Source organism: Stegostoma tigrinum, chromosome 17 (assembly GCF_030684315.1).
Source record: "Stegostoma tigrinum isolate sSteTig4 chromosome 17, sSteTig4.hap1, whole genome shotgun sequence".
Classification (NCBI taxonomy): Eukaryota; Metazoa; Chordata; class Chondrichthyes; order Orectolobiformes; family Stegostomatidae; genus Stegostoma; species Stegostoma tigrinum.
Genome location: NC_081370.1, coordinates 11,737,872 through 11,762,875, shown reverse-complemented (window position 1 = coordinate 11,762,875; position 25,004 = coordinate 11,737,872). Strand labels below are relative to the sequence as shown.

The 25,004-nt window shown below is 45.8% G+C and overlaps 1 protein-coding gene across 2 annotated transcripts in view; it reads left to right on the top strand.

Moving 5' to 3' along the window:
* The first annotated feature begins 16,010 nt into the window (after positions 1–16,010).
* Positions 16,011–25,004, top strand: part of fnbp4 (formin binding protein 4) — a 47,132-nt gene continuing 38,138 nt past the window's right edge. Inside the window, exons 1-4 of one of the 2 annotated variants that reach the window (XM_048545277.2) lie at positions 16,011–16,352; positions 19,408–19,503; positions 19,828–19,958; positions 23,306–23,516. In XM_048545277.2, the coding sequence (XP_048401234.1) occupies positions 16,250–16,352; positions 19,408–19,503; positions 19,828–19,958; positions 23,306–23,516 (541 nt within the window). In that variant the 5' untranslated portion in view covers positions 16,011–16,249. Of the gene's footprint in view, positions 16,353–19,407; positions 19,504–19,827; positions 19,959–23,305; positions 23,517–25,004 lie in introns of those variants that run through there. The other variant, XM_048545279.2, reaches the window with a different exon arrangement.

Here is a 25,004-nt window from a genome sequence, read left to right as displayed (position 1 = left end):
TGGGAGGCTTTTAAAGATAGGTTGATTAGCGTGCAGGAGAGACATGTTCCTGTGAAAATGAGGGATAGAAATGGCAAAATTAGGGAACCATGGATGACAGGTGAAATTGTAAGACTAGCCTAGAGGAAAAAGGAAGCATCCATGAGGTCTAGGCAACTGAAGGCAGAAGAAGCTTTGGAAGGATATCGAGAATATAGGGCGAATCTGAAACGAGGAATTAAGAGGGCTAAAAGGGGACATGAGATATCTTTAGCAAACATGGTTAAGAAAAATCCCAAAGCCTTCTATTCATATATAAAGAGCAAGAGGGTAACTAGAGAAAGGATTGGCCCACTTAAGGACAAAGAAGGAGAGTTATGTGTTGAGTCAGAAAAAATGGATGACATTCTTAACGAGTACTTTGCATCGGTATTCACCAAGGAGAGGGACATGGCGGATGTTGAGGTTAGGGATAGATGTTTGATTACTCTAGGTCAAGTCGGCATAAGTAGGGAGAACGTGTTGGGTATCCTAAAAGGCATTAAGGTTGACAAGTCCCCAGGTCCGGATGGGATCTATCCCAGGTTTTTGTGGGAAGCGAGACAGGAAATAACTGGAGCCTTAACAGATATCTTTGCAGCATCTTTAAACACAGGTAATGTCCCGGAGGACTGGAGAATTGCTAATGTTGTCCCCTTGTTTAAGAAGGGATAATCCAGGTAATTATCAACAAGTGAGCCTGACGTCAGTGATAGGGAAGTTGCTAGAGATGACACTGAGGGATAGGATCTATTCCCATTTGGAAGAAAATGGGCTTATCAGTGATAGACAACATGTTTTGCGCAGGGAAGGTCATGTCTTACCAACTTAATAGAATTCTTTGAGAACATGACAACGTTGCTTGATGAAAGAAAGGCTGTAGATGTCATATACATGGGCTTTAGTAAGGGATTTGATAAGGTTCCCCAGAGTAGGCTGATGGAGAAAGTGAAGTTGCATGGTGTCCAAGGTGTTCTAGCTAGATGGATAAAAAAACTGGCTAACAGGCGGCAAAGAGTAGTAGTGGAAGGGGGTTTCTCAAATTGGAGACCTGTGACCAGTGGTGTTCCACAGGGATCCGTGCGGGGGCCACTGTTGTTTGTGATATACGTAAATGACTTGGAGGAAGATATAGGTGGTCTGATTATCAAGTTTGCAGATGAGACGAAGATTGGTGGAATAGCAGATAGTGAAGGGAACTGTCAGAGATTACAGCAGAATATAGATAGATTGGAGAGTTGGGCAGATAAATGGCAGATGGAGTTCAATCCCGGTAAATGCGAGGTGATGCATTTTGGAAGATCTAATTCAAGAGCAAATATACAGTAAATGGAAAAGTCCTGGGGAAAATTGATGTACAGAGAGATCTGGGTGTTCAGGTCCACTGTTCCCTAAAGGTGGCAACGCAGGTCGATAGAGTGGTCAAGAAGGCTTGCTTTCCTTCATCAGAGGGGTATTGAGTACAAGAGTTGGCAGGTTGTATTACAGTTGTATAAGACTTTGGTTCGGCCACATTTAGAGTACTGCATACAGCTCTGGTCGCCACATTACCAAAAAGATGTGGATGCTTTGGAGAGGGTGCAGAGGAGGTTCACCAGGATGTTGCCTGGTATGGAGGTCGCTAGCTGTGAAGAAAGGTTGAGGAGATTAGGATTATATTCATTAGAAAGACGGAGCTTGGCGAGGAGTGGAGGTGGTAGACACAGACACGATAGTGTCTTTTAAGATATATCTGGACAGGTACATGGATGGTAGATAATAAAGTGTGAAGCTGGATGAACACAGCAGGCCAAGCAGCATCTCAGGAGCACAAGATGCTGCTTGGCCTGCTGTGTTCATCCAGCTTCACACTTTATTATCTTGAATTCTCCAGCATCTGCAGTTCCCATTATCACAGGTACATGGATGGGCAGGGAGCAAAGGGATACAGACCCTTAGAAAACAGATGACAGGTTTAGACAGACGATCTTGATCGGCGCAGTCTTGGAGGGCTGAAGGGCCTGTTCCTGTGCTGTAATTTTCTTTGTTCTTTGTTCTTTGTCTTCCCAGCAAGTCTTCAAAAATGTGAAGATGCTTTTCCTGTCACCCAACATAAGTGAACTGACATGACCAATAGGTCGGGCAACAAAAGTAAGCTTTCAAGACATATGTTCCCTTCCATACCTTCTACCAATTTATGGCGAGAATGCACCAATGAGGGAAATTGGCGCAGATATAAAATCCACTATGGCATTAACAACATCGCTGGTTCATGAGATTAAACCAGGATGACATGCCTAAACAATGTGGCAGAAACTGTGGCCCAGAAGTGTCAGAGGCAAAGAAAAATTTCAGGACAAGATTTTTGAGGTTCTTCATGAAATCATCACCTTAGTGAGTGAGGCTGGCTTTGATGAAGATTGAGGCTAATATGGTGAAATTGAGCTGAAGCACCATCATTTACGCACATTTTGACAAAGAAACAGTTGGCAAAGGTTTTCCAACTTGTGGCCAAGGTGAAGGAAATCCTCACTGTCAGGAATACACATTTATGTTTAAGGACTATGAAGAAGTGGAACATGGAACTGTTTGGGCATTCTGGATTAAAATGAAATCTCCCAACAACCTGATAAGTGCGACAGGACACAAACAAGCCTTTGAAAAGGTGGGTTCTATGCTCTATATTTGCTTTACAAACTTGGGTTTGGAAGAAATGGGACCTATGTGCTGACAGTTACCTAATAACACCTACTGAACCGAAGTTGCAATTTCAGTACACAACCTCATGGGTCAGTTGAAGGAACAAACTTCCAAGAAGCTGATTGCAAAAGGATCTCTATTTGGCAACAGGGAAAATAGCTTGGTTCCAAATACTGCTTGACAAGCGAGTTTTGAGAAGATTTGTAGCTCAGGTTGAGGTTCTGGATGTGAGTTTGCTCGCTGAGCTGGAAGGTTAGTTTTCAGACGTTTCAACACCATTCTAGGTAACATCATTAATGAGCCTCTGATGAAGCGCTGGTGTTATGTCCCGCTTTCTATTTATCTGTTTAGGTCTCCTTGGGTTGGTGATGTCATTTCTTGTGTTGGTGATGTCATTTCCTGTTTTTTTCTCAGAGGATGGTAGATTGGCTCCAAATCAATGTGTTCGTTGATGGAGTTCCGGTTGGAATGCCATGCTTCTAGGAATTCTCGTGCGTGTCTCTGTTTGGCGTGTCCTAGGATGGATGTGTTGTCCCAATCAAAGTGGTGTCCTTCCTTATCTGTATGTAAGGATACTAGTGATAGTGGGTCATGTCACTAGTATCCTTACATACAGATGAGAAAGGATACCACTTTGATTGGGACAACACATCCATCCTAGGACAAGCCAAGCAGAGACACGCACGAGAATTCCTAGAAGCATGGCATTCCAACCGGAACTCCATCAACGAACACATTTGGAGCCAATCTACCATCCTCTGAGAAAAAAACAGGAAATGACATCACCAACACAGGAAATGACATCACCAACCCAAGGAAACCGAAACAGATAAATAGAAAGTGGGACATAACACCAGCGCTTCATTGGAGGCTCACTGATGATGTTACCTGGAATGGTGACGAAACATCTGGGGACAAACCTTACAGCTCAGTGAACCAGCTCACATCTCGAACACAATAAAGACCCACTCTCTTGTGGACTGAGAGGACGAGAGTGCAGTCTTGGAGGTGAAAGGAGGACGTCGGGTTGGCTGTGCACCCTTGCGACCAGTGGATCTTAATGTTGGCTTCGGCCTAACGCTGGTTCAGGGGAGCAGCCAACCTGCAACGATGGCTGCGGCAAGTGCTCGTGCCCCAGGTCAGGGGGTCCGGAACACCATCCGTGTTTCCGTAAAGAAGGTGGATGAAGGTGCACCTGTGGACCGCACCTTCTTCGTGAAGAGGGTCCTGTTGGACTGTTGTGGGTTCGCTGCTGCGGACATTTACTGCCTGCAGGATTTCCCCGGAGGGGGTTTTTACGATGTGACCTTCCGGAGTGCCAAGCTTTGCGAGCGCTTCCTGGAGGTTTTCAAGGAGAAAGGAGGTGAGGGCCCCCTCTCTGTATTGACCGCTGTCCCACTGTTTGTGATGCCAGCACAGAGGAGCCGTATGGTGACTGTACACATGTACAACCCGCATGTGCCAGCAGTTGATGTCCTGACCTTCCTCGGAAGGTATGTGAAGGTGGAAGGGGACCTAACTGACATGGTGGACCCCTTTGGCATCTGGACGAGTAAGAGGCAGGTCAAGGTGACGCTGAGGATGGGCGCAGACGGGAATGTCGCACACCCACCGTCCAGCTTCGCGATCGGCGGGAGCAGGGGCTACCTGACCTATGCAGGGCAACCTAAAGTCTGCCATGCCTGTGGTAGGTCAGGTCACATGGCGGCCGACTGCAAAGTCACCATTTGCAGGGAGGAGGGACACCTTGCAAAGGATTGCCCACGAGAGAGAAGCTGCAACCTTTGCGGGGAAGCGGGCCACTTCTATAGGGCATGCCCGCGGCGGGGTACCACCTACGCCCAGGTCGCCGGCAGGGGAAATGCGGGGCCAGCCCCCCCGGAGGAGAGGAAGGCACCAGGACCCAGCAAGGACCCCACTAATGTGCAGGAGGGCCAGGCCGTGCAGGAGGGCCCAGCCCTGCAGGATGGGCCCGAGGCCAGCAAAGCACCCCTGCAGGCTCCAATCCCCCCCGACAACCCGGAGCCAATGGAGGCGGCGACAGGCGACCCAGGGGAGTGGACTACAGTCCGGAAAGCGAGGAGGAAGGTGCGTCGACGGGCCCAGGAACCGCAACAATCAGGAGGGAAGAGACAGCTACAGGGGGGCTATAAGAGCTCCTCTGACGAGGAGGATTCGGAGAGGGCCCACCCGAAGCAGAAGTTAAAGGTCTCGAGGGGGAAGGAAAGCAGCACCCCGCTTCCAGGTGACGGGAGGCGTCCTGAGGCTCACTCCGACACCCAGTCAAGTGCCGCTGGAGCACTGGAGGGCCCCCCGGAACTTTCAGGGGGGAAGGAGGAAACAGCACGTCCCCAGCCTGATCCGGAGCCGGACCCTCCTGCCTCCGCACCCCTGACGGGGGGATGCCACCCGGAAGGCAGCACAGACGGTTTCCTGAGCCCAGAGAGCGTCCAGCAGTTAGCCTGGGCAATGGGCATGAAGGGACAGATGGAGGGGCTAGACCTTGGACTTGGGGAGGGTACTGCGGTCACTGCCCACAATGGGGGTACGAATTGCGAGCATTAATGTGCGCAGCGTCAAGTCAACCGCGAGATGTGTGTCCACGTTGGCCTACCTGACCACCATCAAGGCGGACCTCGTGTTTCTGCAGGAGTGCGGGATACCGCACCTCGGCAGGTACGGGAAATGGTCCGGCGCCTGGACCTGTGGGCCTTCGATCTGGTCGGGGGGTAACGACTGTCGCTCCTCGGGCCTGGCTATTCTGCTGCGGGGGCACAACTTCACCATCTCTCAAGTTCAGGAGGTGGTGGGGGGGGCGCCTCCTAGTGGCTGACATCACCTACAGGAATGCTCCCCTGAGGCTGATCAACGTGTACGCCCCAGTGGTACGGAGTGAGCGGTTGGACGTCCTGCAGCGGCTTCCACCCCTGCTGGCTACGTCCAGGCCAGTCATCCTAGGCGGAGACTTCAACTGCATCATTGATGCAGATGGAAGATCCGGCGTGGGGACAGTGGGTGGGGGGATTCAACTGGACGTCACGTCCAGATTCCTGATGGGCACGGTGAAGGACGCCAAGCTGCTCGACGTCTTCAGCACCCCTGCAGACGGATCGCAGCAGAGGTACACCTGGTCGCGGCCAGACGGGTCTATCCGCTCAAGGATAGACTTCCTGTTTGTGTCACGGACGTTCTCGGTCAGGTCCACTTGTGTCGAGCTGGTGTTCTTCTCTGACCACTGCCTCCTGTTGGCCGACTGTCACTTACAGGACGACCAGCCGGCCGGCAAGGGGACGTGGAAGCTCAACACGACTCTGTTGACCCCAGAGAACGTCGAGGAGCTTAAGAGGGAGTACACCGGTTGGAGAACCGTGAAACCCCTCTTTGAGTCTCCAGGCGACTGGTGGGAGACGGTGAAGGAGAACATCAAGAGGTTCTTTGTCCTCAAGTGTGTTCAGAAGGCAAGAGAGAGGCGGGGAAAGCTGTCGCGACTCCAGAAAAGGGTGCAGAACCTGCTCCTTCTGCAGTTGATGGGGGTCGATGTCACGGAGGACCTCCGCGAGGTGAGGGGCGAGCAAGCCTCGCTCTTCGCCGCGGAGGCCTCCAGGATAATCTTCCGGTCCAGGGTCCGCTCTGTGGAGCAGGACGAGACGTGCTCGCGTTTCTTCTTTCAGAAGGTGCACAAAGAGAGCTCTGTGCTTAGCCGGCTGAAGGAGGACGACGGCTCGGTGACGTCGTCTCGGCCCGACGTTTTGAGGATCAGCAGATCCTTTTATGCCGGACTGTACGACACGAAGCCCACGGACAGCACGGCCTCCGAGTCGTTCCTGTCGTCTATCACGGAGGTCTTAGACGACGGCACGAGGGAGTGGCTGGACCGGCCGATATCCCTGGACGAGCTGGCCAGAGCCCTCATGTCCTTGCAGAGGAATAGGACTCCCGGAAGCGATGGCTTACCGGTCGAGCTGTATTCCGCTCTGTGGGGCCTGGTCGGCCAGGACCTGCTGGAGGTGTACGATAGTGCGCTTCGGGCAGGAGAAATGTGCAAGTCCATGAGGAAGGGCATCATCACCCTCATTTACAAGAGGAAGGGGGAGAGGGAAGAAATTAAGAATTGGCGTCCCATTTCACTTTTGAACGTGGACTACAAAATCCTGGCCAAGGTCATTGCCAACCGGGTCAGGTCTGTCCTGGAGTCGGTGATTCACCCTGACCAAACCTGTGCTGTGCTGGGCAGGAAGATCGCTGAGAGCCTCGCGCTCATCAGGGATACGATCGCCTACGTACAGGACAGGCGGGTGGACACCTGCCTCGTCAGCCTGGACCAGGAGAAGGCCTTCGACAGGGTCTCTCATGCTTACATGAGGGACGTCCTCTCCAAATTGGGGTTCGGGGAGGGCATCTGCAATTGGATCCGGCTGCTCTACACCAACATCGTTAGCGCAGTCTCGATCAACGGGTGGGAATCGGACAGTTTTCCTGTCAGATCTGGAGTCAGGCAGGGCTGCACGCTCTCTCCTGCCTTGTTCGCGTGCTGTGTGGAGCCCTTCGCCGCATCCATCAGGAAGGACATGAGCCTGAAGGGCATGACTATCCCAGGCAGCGGAGGCCTTCAGGTCAAGACCTCCCTGTACATGGACGATGTCACCGTCTTCTGCACCGATCGTCGGTTGGTGAGTAGGCTGTTGGGCATCTGCGGCCAGTTTGAACTGGCCTCTGGTGCCAAAGTCAATAGGGGTAAGAGCGAGGTCATGTTCTTCGGGAACTGGGACGACCGCTCCTTCATCCCCTTCACCGTTAGGACAGACTACCTGAAGGTGCTGGGTGTTTGGTTCGGTGGAGCTGGGGCATGCACTAAGACTTGGGAGGAGTGTATCACCAAACTGAAGCAGAAGCCGGGCAGGTGGACGCTCCGGTCCCTCTCCATCACGGGTAAGAACCTGGTTGTCAGGTGCGAGGGGCTTCCGGTACTGTTCTATGTGGCGCAGGCCTGGCCTATTCCCTGGACCTGCGACGTTGCGGTCACCCGGGCCATCTTCCACTTCATTTGGGGATCGAGGATGGACCGGGTCCGCAGGGACACCATGTACAAAGACCTGGAAAATGGGGGAAAGGGCGTACCGAACGCCACCCTCGCCTGATGGCTACGTTTGTGTGCGGCTGCATCAAGCTGTGCGTAGATCCTCAGTACGCAAACACCAAGTGTCACTACTTACTGAGGTTCTACCTGTCCCCAGTGTTGCGAAGGATGGGCCTGGCCTCGTTGTCGTGGAATGCTCTGAGTAGTTGGACCGTTCCGTACCACCTGTTCTTCGTGGAGAAATTTTTGAAAGGAAACACCTTTGACCACAAGGCCGTCAGGCAGTGGTCAGCACGTAGTATCCTCGAGACCCTTCGGGAAAAGGAGACGGTGGATCCCGTCGTGTGGTTCCCCACGCAGACTGCCAAAGTCATTTGGCAGAATGCCTCATCGCCAGAACTTTCAAACAAGCACAAGGACATTGCTTGGCTGGCGGTGAGAGGGGCTCTGCCAGTGAGATCCTTTATGCATGCCCGGAATCTCTGCGCCACCGCATGCTGCCCTCGAGGTGGCTGCGGGGGGGTTGAGACTGTCGATCACCTCCTCCTGGAGTGTGCCTATGCGCAGGAGGTCTGGAGGTGAATGCAGTGGTATTTGTCGAGGTTCGTCCCGAGCAGCTCCATGCTCTACGGGCTGTTTCCCAGGACGCACACCGAGACCAACATCAACTGCACCTGGAGGACCATCAATGCGGTGAAAGACGTTCTTTGGTCTGCCCGCAACTTGCTGGTCTGCCAGCTGAAAGAACTGACCCTGACCGAATGTTGCAGACTGGCGACCTCCAAGGTCCAGGACTACGTGCTGAGGGACGCGCTAAAGCTTGGGGCAGCCGCCGCCAAGGCGCGGTGGGGAAAGACCACCGCATGAAACGCCTCGTCCAGAATAGAAAAAAGGGCCCTATCTGGTAACTGGGCCCAGCTGGCGCCTTCCCCAACTGGTCAGGGGGCCAACTGGGACTGTGCGGGGTGACGACTGCCGGGGTATTTTATTTGCTTTGTTTTCTTTTCTTCTTTTTGTTTGTTTTTTTCCTTTAGTTGGTGTACGTACCCCCTGGATAACCCGGAGCAGCTTGCATGACTAGGTAGGTGTATAAATGTTCTATTTTTTGTACATCTTATGAATAAAGTATATTTTTTCAAATAAAAAAAAAAGTGGCGAAATGTCTGAAAGCTAACCTTCCAGCTCAGCAGGCAAACTCACATCCGGACTGCTTGACAAATCTACCAGAGTTGTTTTTTCAGGACATAACTAGGGGAACTGATTAAGGTGAATCAGTGCATGTACTTTATTTAGATTTTCAGAATGCTTTTGGTAAAGTCCCACAAAAGAGGTTAGTATGAGGCAAAAACATCATCCTGTCAGCATTTACCTGATCAAGCTCTTTAAGAATCTTGTACATTTCGAAGAAATCTCCTCTCATTCTTTTAAACTCCATTGAGTACAGTCTCAACCTATTTACCCTTGGCTCATAGGAGGATTGTTTTAACTAAGATCATTCTAGTGAACCATCTCTGAACTGCCTCCAATGAAATGATATCTTTCCTTAAATGTGGAGACCAAAACTGCTCACAGTATTCCAGATGTGGTCTCACCAGCACTTTTTACAGTTGCAGTCAGACTTCCCTTATCCAACCCCCTTAAAATAAGGGCCACATTCCACTAGCCTTCCAGATTACCTGCTGCACCAATGTGTTAGTTTTCTGTATTTCAAACTCAACGTAGCCTTAAGATATACCTGCCACAGAAGGAGTGCAGTGACAGGTGAACATATTGGTCCCAGGTTTGACTTATGAGCAGATGTTGAGTCAACTGAGCCTGTATTCACTGGTGCTTAGAAGAATGAAATGGGATAAAACATAAGACTATACGATTTAGGAGCAGAAGTAGACCATTCAGCCATCAAGTCAGCTCCACCGTACACTACCAGGGTTGATCTGAACAACATCAACACTACTTTCCTGCTTTATCCCCATAACCTTTGATTCCCTTACTCATCAAAAATCTCTCTCAGCCTTGAACATACACAGCCTCCACAGCAGTCGGTGGTTAAGATTCACTATTCTCTGGGAGAAAAAATGCCTCTAAATCTCTCACTTAAAAGGATGACCTCTTTTGCCAAGATCATGTCCTTGTGACAGAGAATAGCACCAAAGGGAAGAAAAAAACTCTCTACACATAACCTATCAAATCTAATATCAAACCTATCAATAAGATCTCCTCCCTGTATTCTAAATGCCAGTGAGTAAACACCCAAGCTACTCAACCTCTTCTCTTAACAAAACACACGCAGAATTAACCTACAGAACCTTTTCTGGATTGCTTCTAAAGCCAGTATATCTTTCCTTAGATATCTGCAATATATTTATCAGGCATGGATTTCCCCTTCCTGAAGCCATGCTGACTCTGCTTGATTAGATTATATATTTCTGAATGCTTTACTACTACATTCTTTATAAAAACTCGAACATTTTCCCAATGACAGAAGTCAAGCTAACTGGCCTATAGTCACCACTTTTAAAAAAATCTACCTTTTTTTGAATAAAGATAGTATGTTGGCAGTTTTTGAAACCTCTTAGATTTCTAAGGATTCCTGGAAGAATACAATCAGTGCATCCACCATCTCTGTTGCTACATCTTTTAAAATGCTACAATGTAATCCATCAAATCCAGGGGATATTTTAATCTTTTAGTCCATTAGTTTACCTTGTACTTTTGTTTTCAAGGGTCTCACGGAAATATATATAACTCTTGACAGGCTGGACAGACTGCATGATGACTGAGAGGTCAAAGGTTAAATGTGTCACGAGGTTCAAGGAGAGAGAAGAAATGTGGTACGGCATTACGGGATCAGCCACGATCATGCTGAATGGTGGACTATGTCAATGAGGCAAATGGCCCACTCCTGTCCCAACTTTCTGTTTCGGTAATTAGTAATTTAATTGTTAAACCGGTTTTGCCACTTACTGTAAGTATGAGTTTCTTCATAATAAACAAGTTATTTTTGAGCTTATTACAGAAACGTGTGAAAATCTCTTTTGTTCTGGATAACAGTAACCAAGACAAACAACTTGCCCATTTATTTGGTAATTAATTAAGAGACGTACACTTTTGCTATGGCTCATGAAGTATTGGGACCTCGTTACTAGCACACTCCTCATGTTACAGTCACAACATCACAGAGAATCAAAAGAACAATGCCTGGGCAAACAGTTGGATCAATTATGCCATTACCTGCTACAATGAAATGTAACCTGGAGAAGCAAAGGTCAACTGTCCCACAGTCCTCAGAAAAAAATTTCAAATCTGTTGCTGATCCAGGCCTTCATCCCATTAACTCCACCAAGACATTGCTGTTGTATGCTACCTTCAGTTCAAAACCAGCAAGCTCTTCAAAAGGTTGTTAAAGTCCACTGACAACACGAAAGATACAAAAACAAACTACCCAGCCTCCAGGCTCTAAATCACTCAAAGCTAACTCCACTGAAATGTTTCCGTTTTCCTGAAGATTTATAATTTTGGATCTTATGTGGAGACAACTTGGGGCGGCACAGTGGCTCAGTGGTTAGCACTGCAGCCTCACAGCACCAGGGACCCGGGTTCAATTCCCGCCTCGGGTGACTGTCTGTGTGGAGTTTGCACATTCTCCCTGTGTCTGTGTGGGTTTCCTCCGGGTGCTCCGGTTTCCTCCCACAGTCCAAAGATGTGCAGGCTAGGTGGATTGGCCATGCTAAATTGCCCGTAGTGTTCGGGGGTGTGTGGGTTATAGGGGGATGGGTTTGGGTGGGATGCTTCAAGGGGCGGAGTGGACTTGTTGGGCCGAAGGGCCTGTTTCCACACTGTAGGGAATCTAATCTAAACTTCTTAAGGATAGCAGCAGGAGACAGGTCCATCTGCTGCATAAGAGAGAAGAGGGACAGGATTATAGTGATAGAGGATACATTAGTAAGGGAAATAGACAGGTGTTTCTGCCATATCAAAAGAGACTTGAGGAAAGTCTGTTGCCTCTGATGTCAGGCTCAAGTATGTCTCACAGAAACTGCAGGGCTTTCTGAAGTAGGAGGGTGAACAGCCAGTGGTGATACATTTTGATACCCACGACACAGGTAGAAAAAGAGACAAGATCCAACATGTTGAGTGCAGGAAGTTAGGACATTAATTAGTAATTACATCCTCAAAATCTCAGAATTACTACCACAGCCACACACTGGCAAGTGTAGAAATACTGGATGAATACACAGCTGAAGAAATGGTACAATGCAGAGGAATTCAGATTCCAGGGGCATGAGGTCATGGGGAAAATAGGGCCAGTATAAACACGCCAGGTGAGGGGTGTTTGTTACTACTATCAGAGAGCATTTAAATTAGAAAGACAGGGAATGGGAATCTGAGCAGGGAGACAGAGAAGGAGAAAGCAAGGATAGAAACAATAGACAGAAAAGTAAGAAGCAAAAGGGGAAGGCATTAAAAACAAGAACAAAAATGGGATTACAGTGCAAAATAAAGCAAAGATGACTAATAGAATTAAAAGAACAAGTAAAGGTATTCTGTCTTAAAGCACGAAGCATTCATAATAAGCTAAACGAGTTAACTGCAAAAATTGATACACACACATTTTCATGGAGTTGCAATTACAGAGACATGGCTGCAGTTTGACCAAGGATGGGAACTGAACTGTACTGTAGCACTGTTAGTAAAGGAGTCTGATATTGGCTCAGGAAATCATGATTTGTAATCTGTATGGATGGAGATAAGAAACCCAAGGAAGAGAAAACATTGGTGGTGGTTGTCTATAGGCCCCCAAACAGTAGCAGGATGTGATAAAAGGCATTAAACAGATTCAAGGCAAATGCAAAATCGGTACAACTGTAATTGTGGGGGACTTTAATCTAGATATAGACTGCACAAAACAAACCAGCAAAAATACTGTGGGTGAGGATATCCAGGAATGTATAGGTAGTGCTATGTTAGACCAATACAATGAGAAACCAACTAGACAGCAGGCTATCTTAGTTTGGATACTTTGCTATTGAAAAGGATTAATTAACATCCTTTAATGCAGGATCATTTGGGAATGTGTGGCCATTAAAAGATAGACTCGTTTATTGAGAAGGAGAATGAATAAATTGAATGTGAAATTAGCGTCCTTAATCTAAATAAAGGGAACTACAACGGTACGAGGCACAAATGGGCAATGATGAAGTGGGGAACGTCACCAAAGGAATCGGCAGTGGATAGGCAACAGACAATATTTAAGGAACACATGCATGAATTAAAATAATTATTCACTTGCATTGGGTGCAAAAATAAAACAGAAAACGTAGTTCAACTATAGCTTACAAAAGAAATTAGGGTTGTATCAGATGGAAAGAAGCAGCATATAAATCTGCCTCAAAAAGCATCAACCCTGACAACTGGAAACAGCTTAGAATTCGGCAAAAGAGGACAAAGAGATTAAAATCAAGAGGGGCAAAATAGAATATGAGAATAAGTTTTCAGAGTCTGTTTCTGTGCTGTACAACTCCATGGCAAAGATGGCACCCAAAGAAATGACAGCAATTGAACACATATTTTGGTTTTGCCTTCACAAAAGAGCACACAAGCCATTTCCCAGAGATGTTAGGGAACCAAGGGTATGGTGAGGAGGAATTGAAAAAAAATCAGTATTAGGTCAAAAAAAATGGTGTTAGAGAGCCTAATTGAAATAAAGGCTGACAAATCCTCGAGGCCTGATATTCTACATGCGAGAATAGTAGAGGAATGGCAAGGGAAATACTAGATGCACTGGTGGTCATCCTCCAAAACTCCATAGACTCTGAAGCAATTTCTACAGATTGTATGGTGGCAAATGTAACCCCATTATTTAAAAAGAAAAGTTAATAGAAAGAGAATTACAGATGTTAGTTTAATATCAGTAGTGGGGAAAAATGCTAGAGTCTCTTATAAGAGACGTGATAACAAAATATTTGTAAAGTATTAACTGGATTAGACAACATAAGTATATGTTTTTAAAAGGGAAATGATGCTTAACTAATCTGGTAGGCTTTTTTTCTGAGAATGTTAAGTAGAATAGGTAAAGGAGACCTAAGGGATGCAGTATATCTGTACTTTAATAAAACTTTTAATAAGAGGGCAAAATTAAAGCACAATGGATTGGGGGCAATATACTGGCATCGATTGAGAATTGGTTGACAGTCTAGTAAGGATAAATGTTCTTTTTCAAGGTGGCGAGTGGTGATTAGTAGTATTCCACAGAGATCAATACTTGGATCCCAGCTAATTACAAAATATATAAAGATGCAGGAACAAAATGCAAAACTTCATATTTTCAATATTACATGAAACTTTGCTTAAGAGACAAGACTAATTGGGATTGTGAGTTTTGCGGAGAATTCAAGGAAGCTTCAAGGCAAACTAAGCAAGTTGAGGGTATGAGCAACTTTATGGCAGATGCAGCATAACATGGATAATCGTGAAATTGTACACTTCAACGTGAAAAACTGGAAGGCAGAATAATATTTAAATGATGATATACTGTGAAATTTATATGTATAAAGGGATCTGGAGGTACTTATACACCAGACAATGTAAGCAAACAGATAGGTGTGGTAAGCAATTAGAAATGCAGATAGTCTGCTGGCTTTCATTGCAAGATGATTTGAGTTCAGAACCAGGAGTGTCTTACTGCAGTTATACAGGCTCCTGGTAAGCACTCACTTGGAGTACTTCATGTAATTTTGGTCTCCTTACTTAGAAAGGATATACTTGCCACAGGAAGACTGCTGTGAAGGTTGACTAGGTTCACCGAAGAGTACTAGAGATGACAGGACCATAGTATGTGGAGAGATTGGACAACTGGGCCTGTACTTTCGAGAGTTTAGAAGAAAGAGAGGAGATCTGATTGAAATGTATAAAATTAAAACAGGGATGGGCAGACAGGGAGGTTGCTCCTGCTGGTTATGGAGTCTAGAACGAAGCGTTACCATCTCGGAGAAGGGCTATGGTGGGAAAACATTTTTATAAAGCATTGGTTAGGCCACAAATGGAATACTGTTGTGCAGTTCTGGTCACAACACTATCGGAAGGATAAGATTGCACTGCAAAACGTACAGAAGAAATTCACCAGGATGTTGCCTAGAATGAAAAGTGTCAGCTATGAGGTCAGGCCAGATAGGCAGGGTTTGTTTTCTTTGGAGCAGAGGCAGCCGAGGGGGAATCTGATTTAGGTATACAAAATTATGAGAGGTATAGACAGAGTGGATCATGAGAATCTTTCCCCCATGACAGACATGTATAAGACCAGAGGGCATGAGTTAGGAGTAAGTGGTTTAGAGATCCAAGAAATTATCAGCTAGAGGGTGGTAGAAATATGGACTGTACTGCCTGACAGCATAGTGCAAGCAGTTACTATTACAACATTTACAAATCATCTGGTTCAGACCATAAAATGCCAGCACATAGTAGACTACAGAACATGTACAAGTGAATGGGATTAGGGCATTAGTGTTTGTTGGTTGGCACAGAGATAGTGGACTGAAGGCTTTCCTGTAAATGGAGATCGCTCAAGGGAAACTGGTGAGTGTTGTCTTATTTGAATTTATACACTTTTTTATTTTGCAAGTTATTTCAAGTAGGATTACACTGTACAGAACGATATTTCAATTGCTTCATTCGTTCAACTGGGCGAAAATAATCCTAATTTCATTTTTAACATTGATTCCTTTGTAAAGGCGCAGTTCAGGGTTAAAGTCAATAACTAGGGACATAGCTTGAAGGTTAGTGACAGAAGGCTAAGGGAGTGAAGGAGAATGATCTTCTGGTGAGAGTCTGGAACTCACTGAAGAGTGTCCGAGTCAGGCAGAGAGGTGGTTAAGAAGGTGGGAATTCAGCCTGTGCTTTCAGCAACAGTATCCATGAGAAGCGAGACAACGGACGCCCCACCGGGAAGATGGACCATCGGCTCTCAGTGAGGAAACCTGCCATGACCATCTCGTCTCTTACCAAAAGGCGAGTCTGCCTTCTCCTCTCCACCTCTGGTCTCTCACTCTATTTATTCAGGTATTGGCGGTCCTGGATTTTTTTTCTCTCTGATTGCCCCCTTTCGCTAATGGCGCTCTATTCTAGCAGTTGTTGTCAGTGGCGCAAGCAAGGCGTCTCTAAACGCGTTCCGCAGGAGCCTGATGTATTGCCGCCCAGGGCCGTGACGTCACCGTCCTCCACCTCCATTGACGTGCTGACGTCGCCACGCCGTCGGCCCCGTGTGGAGGGAAAGGAGAAACCCTGGAGCGAGAGAGAGGGAGGCAGGCTTAGGCCGGACCAGGAAACGGGGTTTAGACTCAGAAAGAGAGAGGAACTCAGTCCCGGCTTGGAGTGACAGCGATTGGCTGGTGGTCACAGGCTGTCCAGGAGAGCAGCGGCGGCCTGGTCCAAGCTCGTGCGGGAGCCGCCGAGCTGCGGCCTACCCTGGAAGCCAGTTCGATGGGGAAGAAGACACGGATCAATCTACCACAGAGCCGGCGGCGGCCCATCTTACAGCTGGAGCCTGGCCACAAGAAGGAGGAACGCGGCTCGGGCTCGGAAGGTGAGTTGGAGGAGGCTGGGCTTCGGGCCTCTGCTGGGCTTTTGGGTGGGTGTGATGGGGTAGTGGGGAATTCAGAGGAGGAGCTCCGACGTGGGGGAGGGGAAACTCAGCCTATTTCCCTGTTACTGGGCATGCCTCAGATGCTGCTGTCATCCAAAACAGGGTTGAAACCTACAGCATTGTCCACTGAAACACGGATTTAAAAACAAAACCACGACCTGCCCATTTAGGAGACTTGTACACCACTGCAACGAGGTTCTTATTGCTCACTTCTACGTAAACTACATCTCCATTCTGGTTTTCAGAACTGAGATTATCTCTCTCATTGTGCGCATGACATTAACTAACAAAGCAACCCCCACACCCTTTCCCTTACTTTCTATCCTGCCTACATCTTCTGTACCCTTTGTTCAGATCCCAATTCGTTAATCCTTCAGCCATGTCTTTTCTGGCTGTCAAATCGTTTTTGTTTATTATTTATATCGTTGGTCCATCTGTGTTTCAAATGCTACATGCATTCAAATACAGTCCCCCCACTAGCATCCTCTTCTCTTTGTCAACCGACACCTCTACTGAACTCCCCTACACAGTGACTTCCTATAAAGCCTTGAGTATGTGTCCAGAACCTTCCTACTGAACAGGTAACACAGCCATTTGGACTCATGCTGTTTGCTTCAGAAAAGCGTTAGTACCCCTTATGTCGTGTCCCCTTCTGCAGCAATTTTTTTCTATCTGCACTTGAGTGGCTTTCTGTATGATGTGTCATGGTCATTTAGCTAACCTATTCTGCAGCTCACTCTTGCTTTCAAAGCTGAAAAAACTCTCAAACCTGTTGCACAATTGCAAAGGCTGAGGCTTCTCCCCATCACAGCTGCAGCCGTACACCCCTGTTCCTGATCATTGACCCTTTTGGATGACTTTAAGGGCTGTGGCTCCACTGTGGATGAAATATGCAAGGAGCTTGCCCCTCCCTGATAAGTCACAGTATCGCCAGCTCAGAAACTCTGAACTGATGTTCCTCAAGACAGATTTTAGCTGGATTACACAAGCATCCAGCAGTTCCCATATCTTGCAATGCATTAACAGCAGCATAGCTGCCTCTACTCTTTTTTTTAAACCAGAAAATAAAGCTTCCTTTACTCTAACTGAAAGTACCAAACTATGTGATACCCTTCAAAACAGTCCCAGTGCAGGGTTAGATACAGGGTAAAATTCCTTCTGCTCTTTTAAAGCATCAACAAAGTTCTCTGTACTCTTCAAAACTGAAAGTGAATATTTGTTGATACACTCCATCAAATTCTCAGGACAGATGCAGCGCAGTGTGAAATACAGTGGAAGATTTTACCCTTTACTCTTTCTTTTAAATGAAAGACAGGTCAACGAGTTAGCTCTGATGGCTGAGGTATTATTGTGGAGTGGGAAGCGATAAGTTTACCAACTCCTAGAAACTTAAAAGATGCATGAGGTTTCAGCATACTTTTTTTTGCACAGCATGCATCCCTGTGTATAAATGCAAGATATTGAGCACTAAGCATGGCTCATTTACACTTGCTGACAATGAAATACCTTTAACATTTCTAGCTACCTGCTATCCAGACTGAGAGCATAGGTTGTATACATTAAACCAAACTCCTCACCTCAATCCGTCTCCATGTGATTCATGACCCGTTCTCATTCAGAAATGTAAACTAAGTATCCTTAACTGCTTTAAATCTGAAAAGTGAATAGATAATATAAACAAAAATACAGACTGCAAGAAAAGCTCAGCAGGTCTGGCAGCATCCATAAAGAGAAAGCGGAGTTAACGTTTTGGGTCCCGTGACCATTCTGCAGAACTGGACCCGAACGTTAACTCTGATTTCTGTTCACAGATACTATCAGACCTGCTCAGCTTTGCCAGCAATCTCTATTTTTGTTTCTGATTTACAGCATTTGCAGTTCATTTGGTTTCTGAATAATTTAAACACCTGACTTCCAACCTGAACTTCAAATCTTTTTTAAGGATGCCTAATGCTGTGCACTTGTGATGTTTAGAAAGACCATTATAACCTGAGGTGTGGCTACATTTCTTGCCATTCCCAACAGTACAGTTAGCCCCTTCCTTTGATCTGCAGCTCAGCCTGTCTGTTGACTTCTTAATTCTACGCATTATTTAATTGAAAATTTAAATTATGAAATGTAGAATCAATGAAAAATTAATCAGTTATATATTTTCAATGACTCTTTGGCATTTTGATTCATGCTGACAGCTGCCTTCTGTTTCTATACCAGTGCTGAGGGTGCAGAGGCAATTGTTCGTGTGATGGTATTGATTGAATGGCACGAAATCCATAAATCAACCAGGTCCTGGCCTGCAGCAGCTGAGACTCTCAAACCTGAGCTCTGGGTCTTCAGGAGAACATTATGGGTTTTTGTTCCTTGGCTGTGTGACCTCCCATCCCCACACCTGTCTCAGCTTGTAACCCCTCAAGAACACAGCTGAAATTGAATTCAATTGGTGCTGGTAACTACAGTAGAGTTGGTTTCTTTGTAGCTGGTTGCTGACTGTGGTTTTTTTTTCCTGTGCATATTCTGGTGCCCAATGTTGTTTTTTTGCTCATCTCTAACTGTGAACAAATTTGAATCAGTTATGTGATTAAAATAAACAGCCGTGTTTCTAGCTACTGATGGGGTGAATCGTGCTGAGTTTCGGGGGAAACCATGCAGTTGCTAGGCTGCAGTTCTTGGTTTTTCAAAGCTCCTCCCTGTCCCTGTGTCCTCCAGTTACTACTTGTGTTATGCCATTTTGTGCCAGCTTTGAGTGTTTTGAGAAAAGCTGCTGCATCTCCAGTCAGGCATTTTTAAAATTGTGATCTTATGCCATGATTGTTTCATTCTCCCCAGAGTGGACATTGAGCTCCACAGGGAGATTCAGACTCATGAGCAAGCAGAGAGATTTATTTACTGCAAGTTCTTTAAAGTTTTGAGGAGTGTGTTATTCATCATGAGTCCTTCTAGCTGTTGATTTTAGTGACTGCCTCTTCCTTCAGACTGTAATATCCTTCCTTTACTGCAGATGAACAAGAGGAAGCATCTGATCAGTTGTTTGTTAATTTGAGTTCAAACAATACAGACAATGGGACAACAAAGGAACCTGTAGTCCGGACTACAGGTAACTACTTCTTAATTACATTTCTGATTGGCCTAGCTGTAGTGTCGAGATTGTACCACCAGATTAAATTACATCTACCCTATTAACCATTTTAAACATGTCATTTTCAGCGCTAGTACTTGTCCATTTTGCACTCCTTTTTGTCATTCAACCAATCACTTAATCTGTCATGGTTCGTTTCTGTTCCTATGTCTACAGTTCACATCTGAGGTCATCTGCTCAATGTGAACTGTTGCTGGGGAATTGTCGGTGACTCTCATGGTGGGTGAGAGATGGAGGAAAAAGCAAATAATAGCTATTTTTATATGTAATCCTGACTTGCAGGTGGGTTGGGCTTACTTGGAGCCTACACAGACAGCGAGGATGATGATGGCCCTGACACTGAGCCTCTAGAGGCAGAGCCACAGACCGGCAAATCTGCAGACATCGACAGCACGTTGGCGAACTTCATGGCGGTGAGGATTAAGTTGACCTTGCAAGCCCTGCGCACAGCCTGCATCTTCTCTTCCTCTCTGTCCAATACCCCCATGCCAAGCACAGCCCTCATTTCACCCAACTTCGATTCCTGCATAATTGAAGTTTGAGGGATTTCTCCCACAAGGTACTATCCATCTCTCCTTTGGATAAGCTGACATCAAACCTTGCTCAAAAAAATTAACCCTGGATTGCTCTGTCTATGCAAGCGGCATGAGCGGTGTGGTGGCTCAATGGTTAGCACTGCAGCCTCACAGCTCCAGGGACCCGGGTTCGATTCCAGCCTCGGCTGACTGTGTTTGTGTGGAGTTTGCACGTTCTCCCCATGTTTGCATGGGTTTCCTCCGGGTGCTCCGGTTTCCTCCCACAGTCCAAAGATGTGCAGGCTAGGTGGATCGGCCGTGCTAAATTGCCCGTAGTGTTCAGGGGTGTGTAGGTTATAGGGGAATGGGTCTGGGTGGAATGCTTCAAGGGGTGGTGTGGACTTGTTGGGCCGAAGGGCCTGTTTCCACACTGTAGGGAATCTAATCTAATCATCTCAAAACCACTGCCCTGTTTCCAATTTCATGCCTGTCTAAGTCTTCGAACATGACAACTTTTGAATCCCCCAATCAGATCTCCTTAGCTATAAATATCAAGACAAGTTTAATCATATTCAGAAGTTGTATCCTTAACCTCCTTGCCATTCATGTTCTTCCTTTACTTTGATATGATTTACCTCCTAATTTCCCTTGCTCCAATGCGCATCTCCTGATTTAGCTGGGTAGGACTACACATACTTGTTTCTGGTTCCATTCATATTGATCAAATCTATACAGTGAGTTCTCTTTCTGTGGCACAGTTTTCTGGTTTTCCCTGAGGATCTATCTTCGGTTCCCTCCTATCTCTCGTTGATATGCTGATGTTGTCAATGTCATCAAAAAACATGTTAGCATGCATATGTATGTCAGCAACCCCACCTAGATTTTCCCCACTCCGTCCCACTGTTGCTAAATTTTGGGAATACTTGCTCAACGTCCAGATTGTTTGTTTGCAAACTTGGTGCGATATTTAAGATGATCTCCCAATCGTATACCTACTACTGAGACCTCGCTTTTCCACTTCTGTAACATCAGCCAACTCCACCTATTTTCTTTGCTTTTCCACTGCTGATACCCTCATTTGCCTTGTTACCTGTAATCTAAGATTTTCCAGCACATTCCTACCTGGCTCCACAGTTTCTACTGCAATAACTTAGGACATTCAAACCCTGCTTCTTATATTCTAACTTGTCATGTTCTAGTCATACATCACCTCATGTTCACTGATCTACATTGAGTCCCGGTTAAGCAGTGCCTTGTTCCTAAAATCATCATTTGTTTCCACAAATCCCTGAACTGTCTCATCTCTGTCTCTTAGAGTTGTCGGACTGGAGGAGCTCTCTGAAATGACTGTACTCGTCTAATTCTGGCCTTGGTATCTCAATTCCCTCCACCCTTGATGACTGTTCTTTCAGCTGGTACCTGAAGCTGTGAAATTCTTCCCAAAAATCTTTTCACCTCTTCTTCCTTTAAGATGCTGCTTAAAAATTAACTGGTACTTGTAAAGCATAAGCAAGTACAGGTTTTTGCCACACATACCTCCCTCTGCCTTCTCTTATACTAAGGGCAACCTGTTTCTCTATTCCTCCTCTTTGTTCCAACCCCATTTACATGGTGACTGCCCCTCCTTCTCCACAAGCCTGTGATCTCCATGGCTTCCAACTCCCACATGTTAGAGCATGACTGTTCATTCCTAATAGACTTTATGTCCTGATTTTAATTGTTGGAAGTTTATTATCAGCAAATTCTGTATAGTTGAGTGACTGTCGTAAGTCCTTGTCCACGTTCAGATGCATTACAATTTAGAAACCTCCACAGGGATTTGATCATTTTGCCTGGTAACAGGTGGCCCTTAACAAAGTCATCAGTGCTAAACCTCTGCCTGGTAGATTTGAATTTGTGACTGAGGAGGTGAACAAGTGCCTACGGTTTTAGTTCTGAAAGTTTGTCCCTGTTGAAGAAAGGAGTATAGGTCTAGGCTCCCCGTGTTTCCCCATGTCAAGTTGGAATCTCATTCACTGCCAATTTCAGTTTTTCCCATTAGTTCAAATTCCCAGCATTCATTGTCTCTGTTTTGAACTAGTAAAGCTCATTCTGGTACTTCAGCAATCAAGGTGACTGCACTTGACAAAAAGCAGTTACAAAATATCTGCGTGTTGGACCTATTCCATGTTTTGACATGTGACCTTTAGCATCACCTAGAAGTTGCAGCTATTAAGTGTGATCAGCTCATCTCCTGACTCCCCAAAGCCTGTCCATCATCTACAAGACATAATTAGGAGTGTGATGCAATACTGTCCACTTACCTGGTTGAATGCAGCTTGAACAACTCTCAAATTCGACAATGCAGCCCACTTAATTGGTAGTGCAGGAACAAATATTCATTCAGATGGTCTATAGGTGAAAGTGGCCATCACCTTCCACTGTCCTTGACCCACAGGAATCTAGGACATAGACAGCTAGTTACATTTGTTCTTTGATGTTACAGGGTTGTTTTTATTTTTGACTTTTGCTTAATTGTTCTTTGCTTAGTGCAGCTTCTCAACACCTCAGGACCATCCATTAAGACTGGAGCTTAAAATCTCAGCCTTAAAGGCCAGAACTGAATGTGTGGCTGACTGAATCCAGTTACAGTTTGACTATAAGACATAAGAGCAGAAGTCGGTCATTCAGCCATTGAATCCGCTGTACAATCCCTTACGTATACCGATCTTCTCCACGTGTATGCGTATTATATTGCAGAACCTGGGTCAGTGAGCAAGGATTCTCTGTGTGGGAAAATGTGGTCTTATTTTTGGATGCCAATAAGAAATTGGTTTTGTGGAAGATTGACTGGGTGGATGCTGATAGGATGTGTTCCCTTGGTGGTGAATTTAGAAAGAGGCCCTGTTTCCCTTGCTTAAGACTAGGAGGTTAGGAAGAACCGGGAGGGTCATTTGAGTTTGGAATTCTCTTCCCCAGAGAGCAGTGGAGGCCAGAACACTGACTGTATTCAAGTCTCGGGTGGACAGACTGTTAATCTACAGAGAGTCTAGGGTTATGGGGATGCATGGGAATCAGAGTTGAGGTTGTGATCAGGTCAGCAGTGATCTTATTGAAGGGCAAACCATGCTCGGGGCCAAATCATCTTCTCCTGTTCCTGTTTCTTTTTGAACACTTTGAGAGATTGAGTCCGAAAGGCAGCATTGAGTTGTGTGGTCTGAATCAATGCTTGTTCAAGTGTCACGTTTGTATTTCTGTAAATGCAGGAGATTGATGCAATTACAGCACCCATGCCTGCCTCTGAATCAGTGGCAGCTCCCACTAAGATGCCAGTGCCAGCACCCACACCACCACGACCAGAACCCAGTGCTCAGAAAGCTGCAAACAACAATAAAAGCAGTGAAGTGAATGCAACAGTGGAAGGCAGTCACGTGGGAACTGATTGGCACTACGATACACAGTACTCACTTGCTGGAGGTATGTAATTGGTACATGTCCAGTACATTGGAGGTCTGTGATTAATATTATATATGGTGCTCATTGACTGTAACTGTTCATCAGCTTTTCTGAGCCCAGGTGACAAATCAACCTATTAAGCCTGTCCTTTGAAATTTCCAGTTTCATCTCATAACCTGCCAATTAGACCTTATTACATATATTTCAATGTTGCCTTCTGAACACTGCTCTGGACTCTGATTCTACCAGTGTTTTAGGCATTATGTTGTGATCGCCAAAACAAGGGGGATGAATTTTTTCTGGTTGCCCTTCTCATTTTTTTGCCAATTATTTTAAATCTCTGACCATTGGGTGCTGGCATTTTTATGTGAAAGGAAGCAGTTTAACATAGAACATTACAGCACAGTACAGGCCCTTCGGCCCTCGATGTTGTGCCGACCTGTCATACCGATCTCAAGCCCATCTAACCTACACTATTCCATGTACGTCCATATGCTCGTCCAATGACAACTTAAATGTACCTAAAGTTGGCAAATCTACCGTTGCAGGCAAAGCGTTCCGTTCCCTATTTGCTTCATCAAAACTCCATTTTGAATATTTCACTGTTTTAGGAGATTCCTGGCCTTACTAAACTGTAAATTTATTAATGTCATTAAGGTTGGTTTAGCCAGTGATGTGCACAGGCGAAGTGTGCTTGAGTTGTTTTTGCCTTCAATACCCGAGTTTGTTTCAACCCTCAGTTTACTTCTCCCAAATTCGAAATTCATTTACAAATGTGATAATTGTGCTACCTTTGTTTAGCTGCTAGTTACTTATATTAAGAAAATAATAGTTTAAAAAATGGAGCTCTGTAGGACCTGACTGGTCAGAAAAATGTCTAGTCGCTATGCTTAACCTCCTATCCCTTAGCTAATTACCTACCCACCTTACAGCCACGCCTTTAATCCTATGAGCTTCTGATTTCCAAATAAATCTGTAGTATTTTATTAAATGTCTTTTTGGAGGTCTATTTATATAACATCTGATACAGTTAGATTTGGAAAGTGCAATCTGAGAAGCCTTGGAAAATTACTGCACTGCTTCTTGTAAATGTTACACACTGCTGTCTAGGTACTGAAAGGAGTGAAAATTGAAGGTGGTGGCGGGGATGCCAATAAATTGGGTGTTTAGTTCTGAATAATGTCAAGTGCCTTGACTTGTTGGAGCTGCAGCCATCTGGGCAAATTGGGAATATTCCATTACATTCATGACTCATGCTTTATAGGTGGTAGTGGCTTCTGAGGAGTCAGGAAGTGAGTTACTTGCTGCATGGTTCTTGGCCTCTGACCTGCATTTGTAGCCAGACAGTAGATGAGCTGCGAATAGGTTTTATTCTGGAGTGCACTCACAAACTGGAACACAGTACAGGTTAGTATAAAGCAGCTGTTTGAAAATACAGGAAATGTTCATGCGCCGCATCTTTAAAATTAACCCCTTGTAACTGCAAGTGTTCATAATTTGGGGACCCTC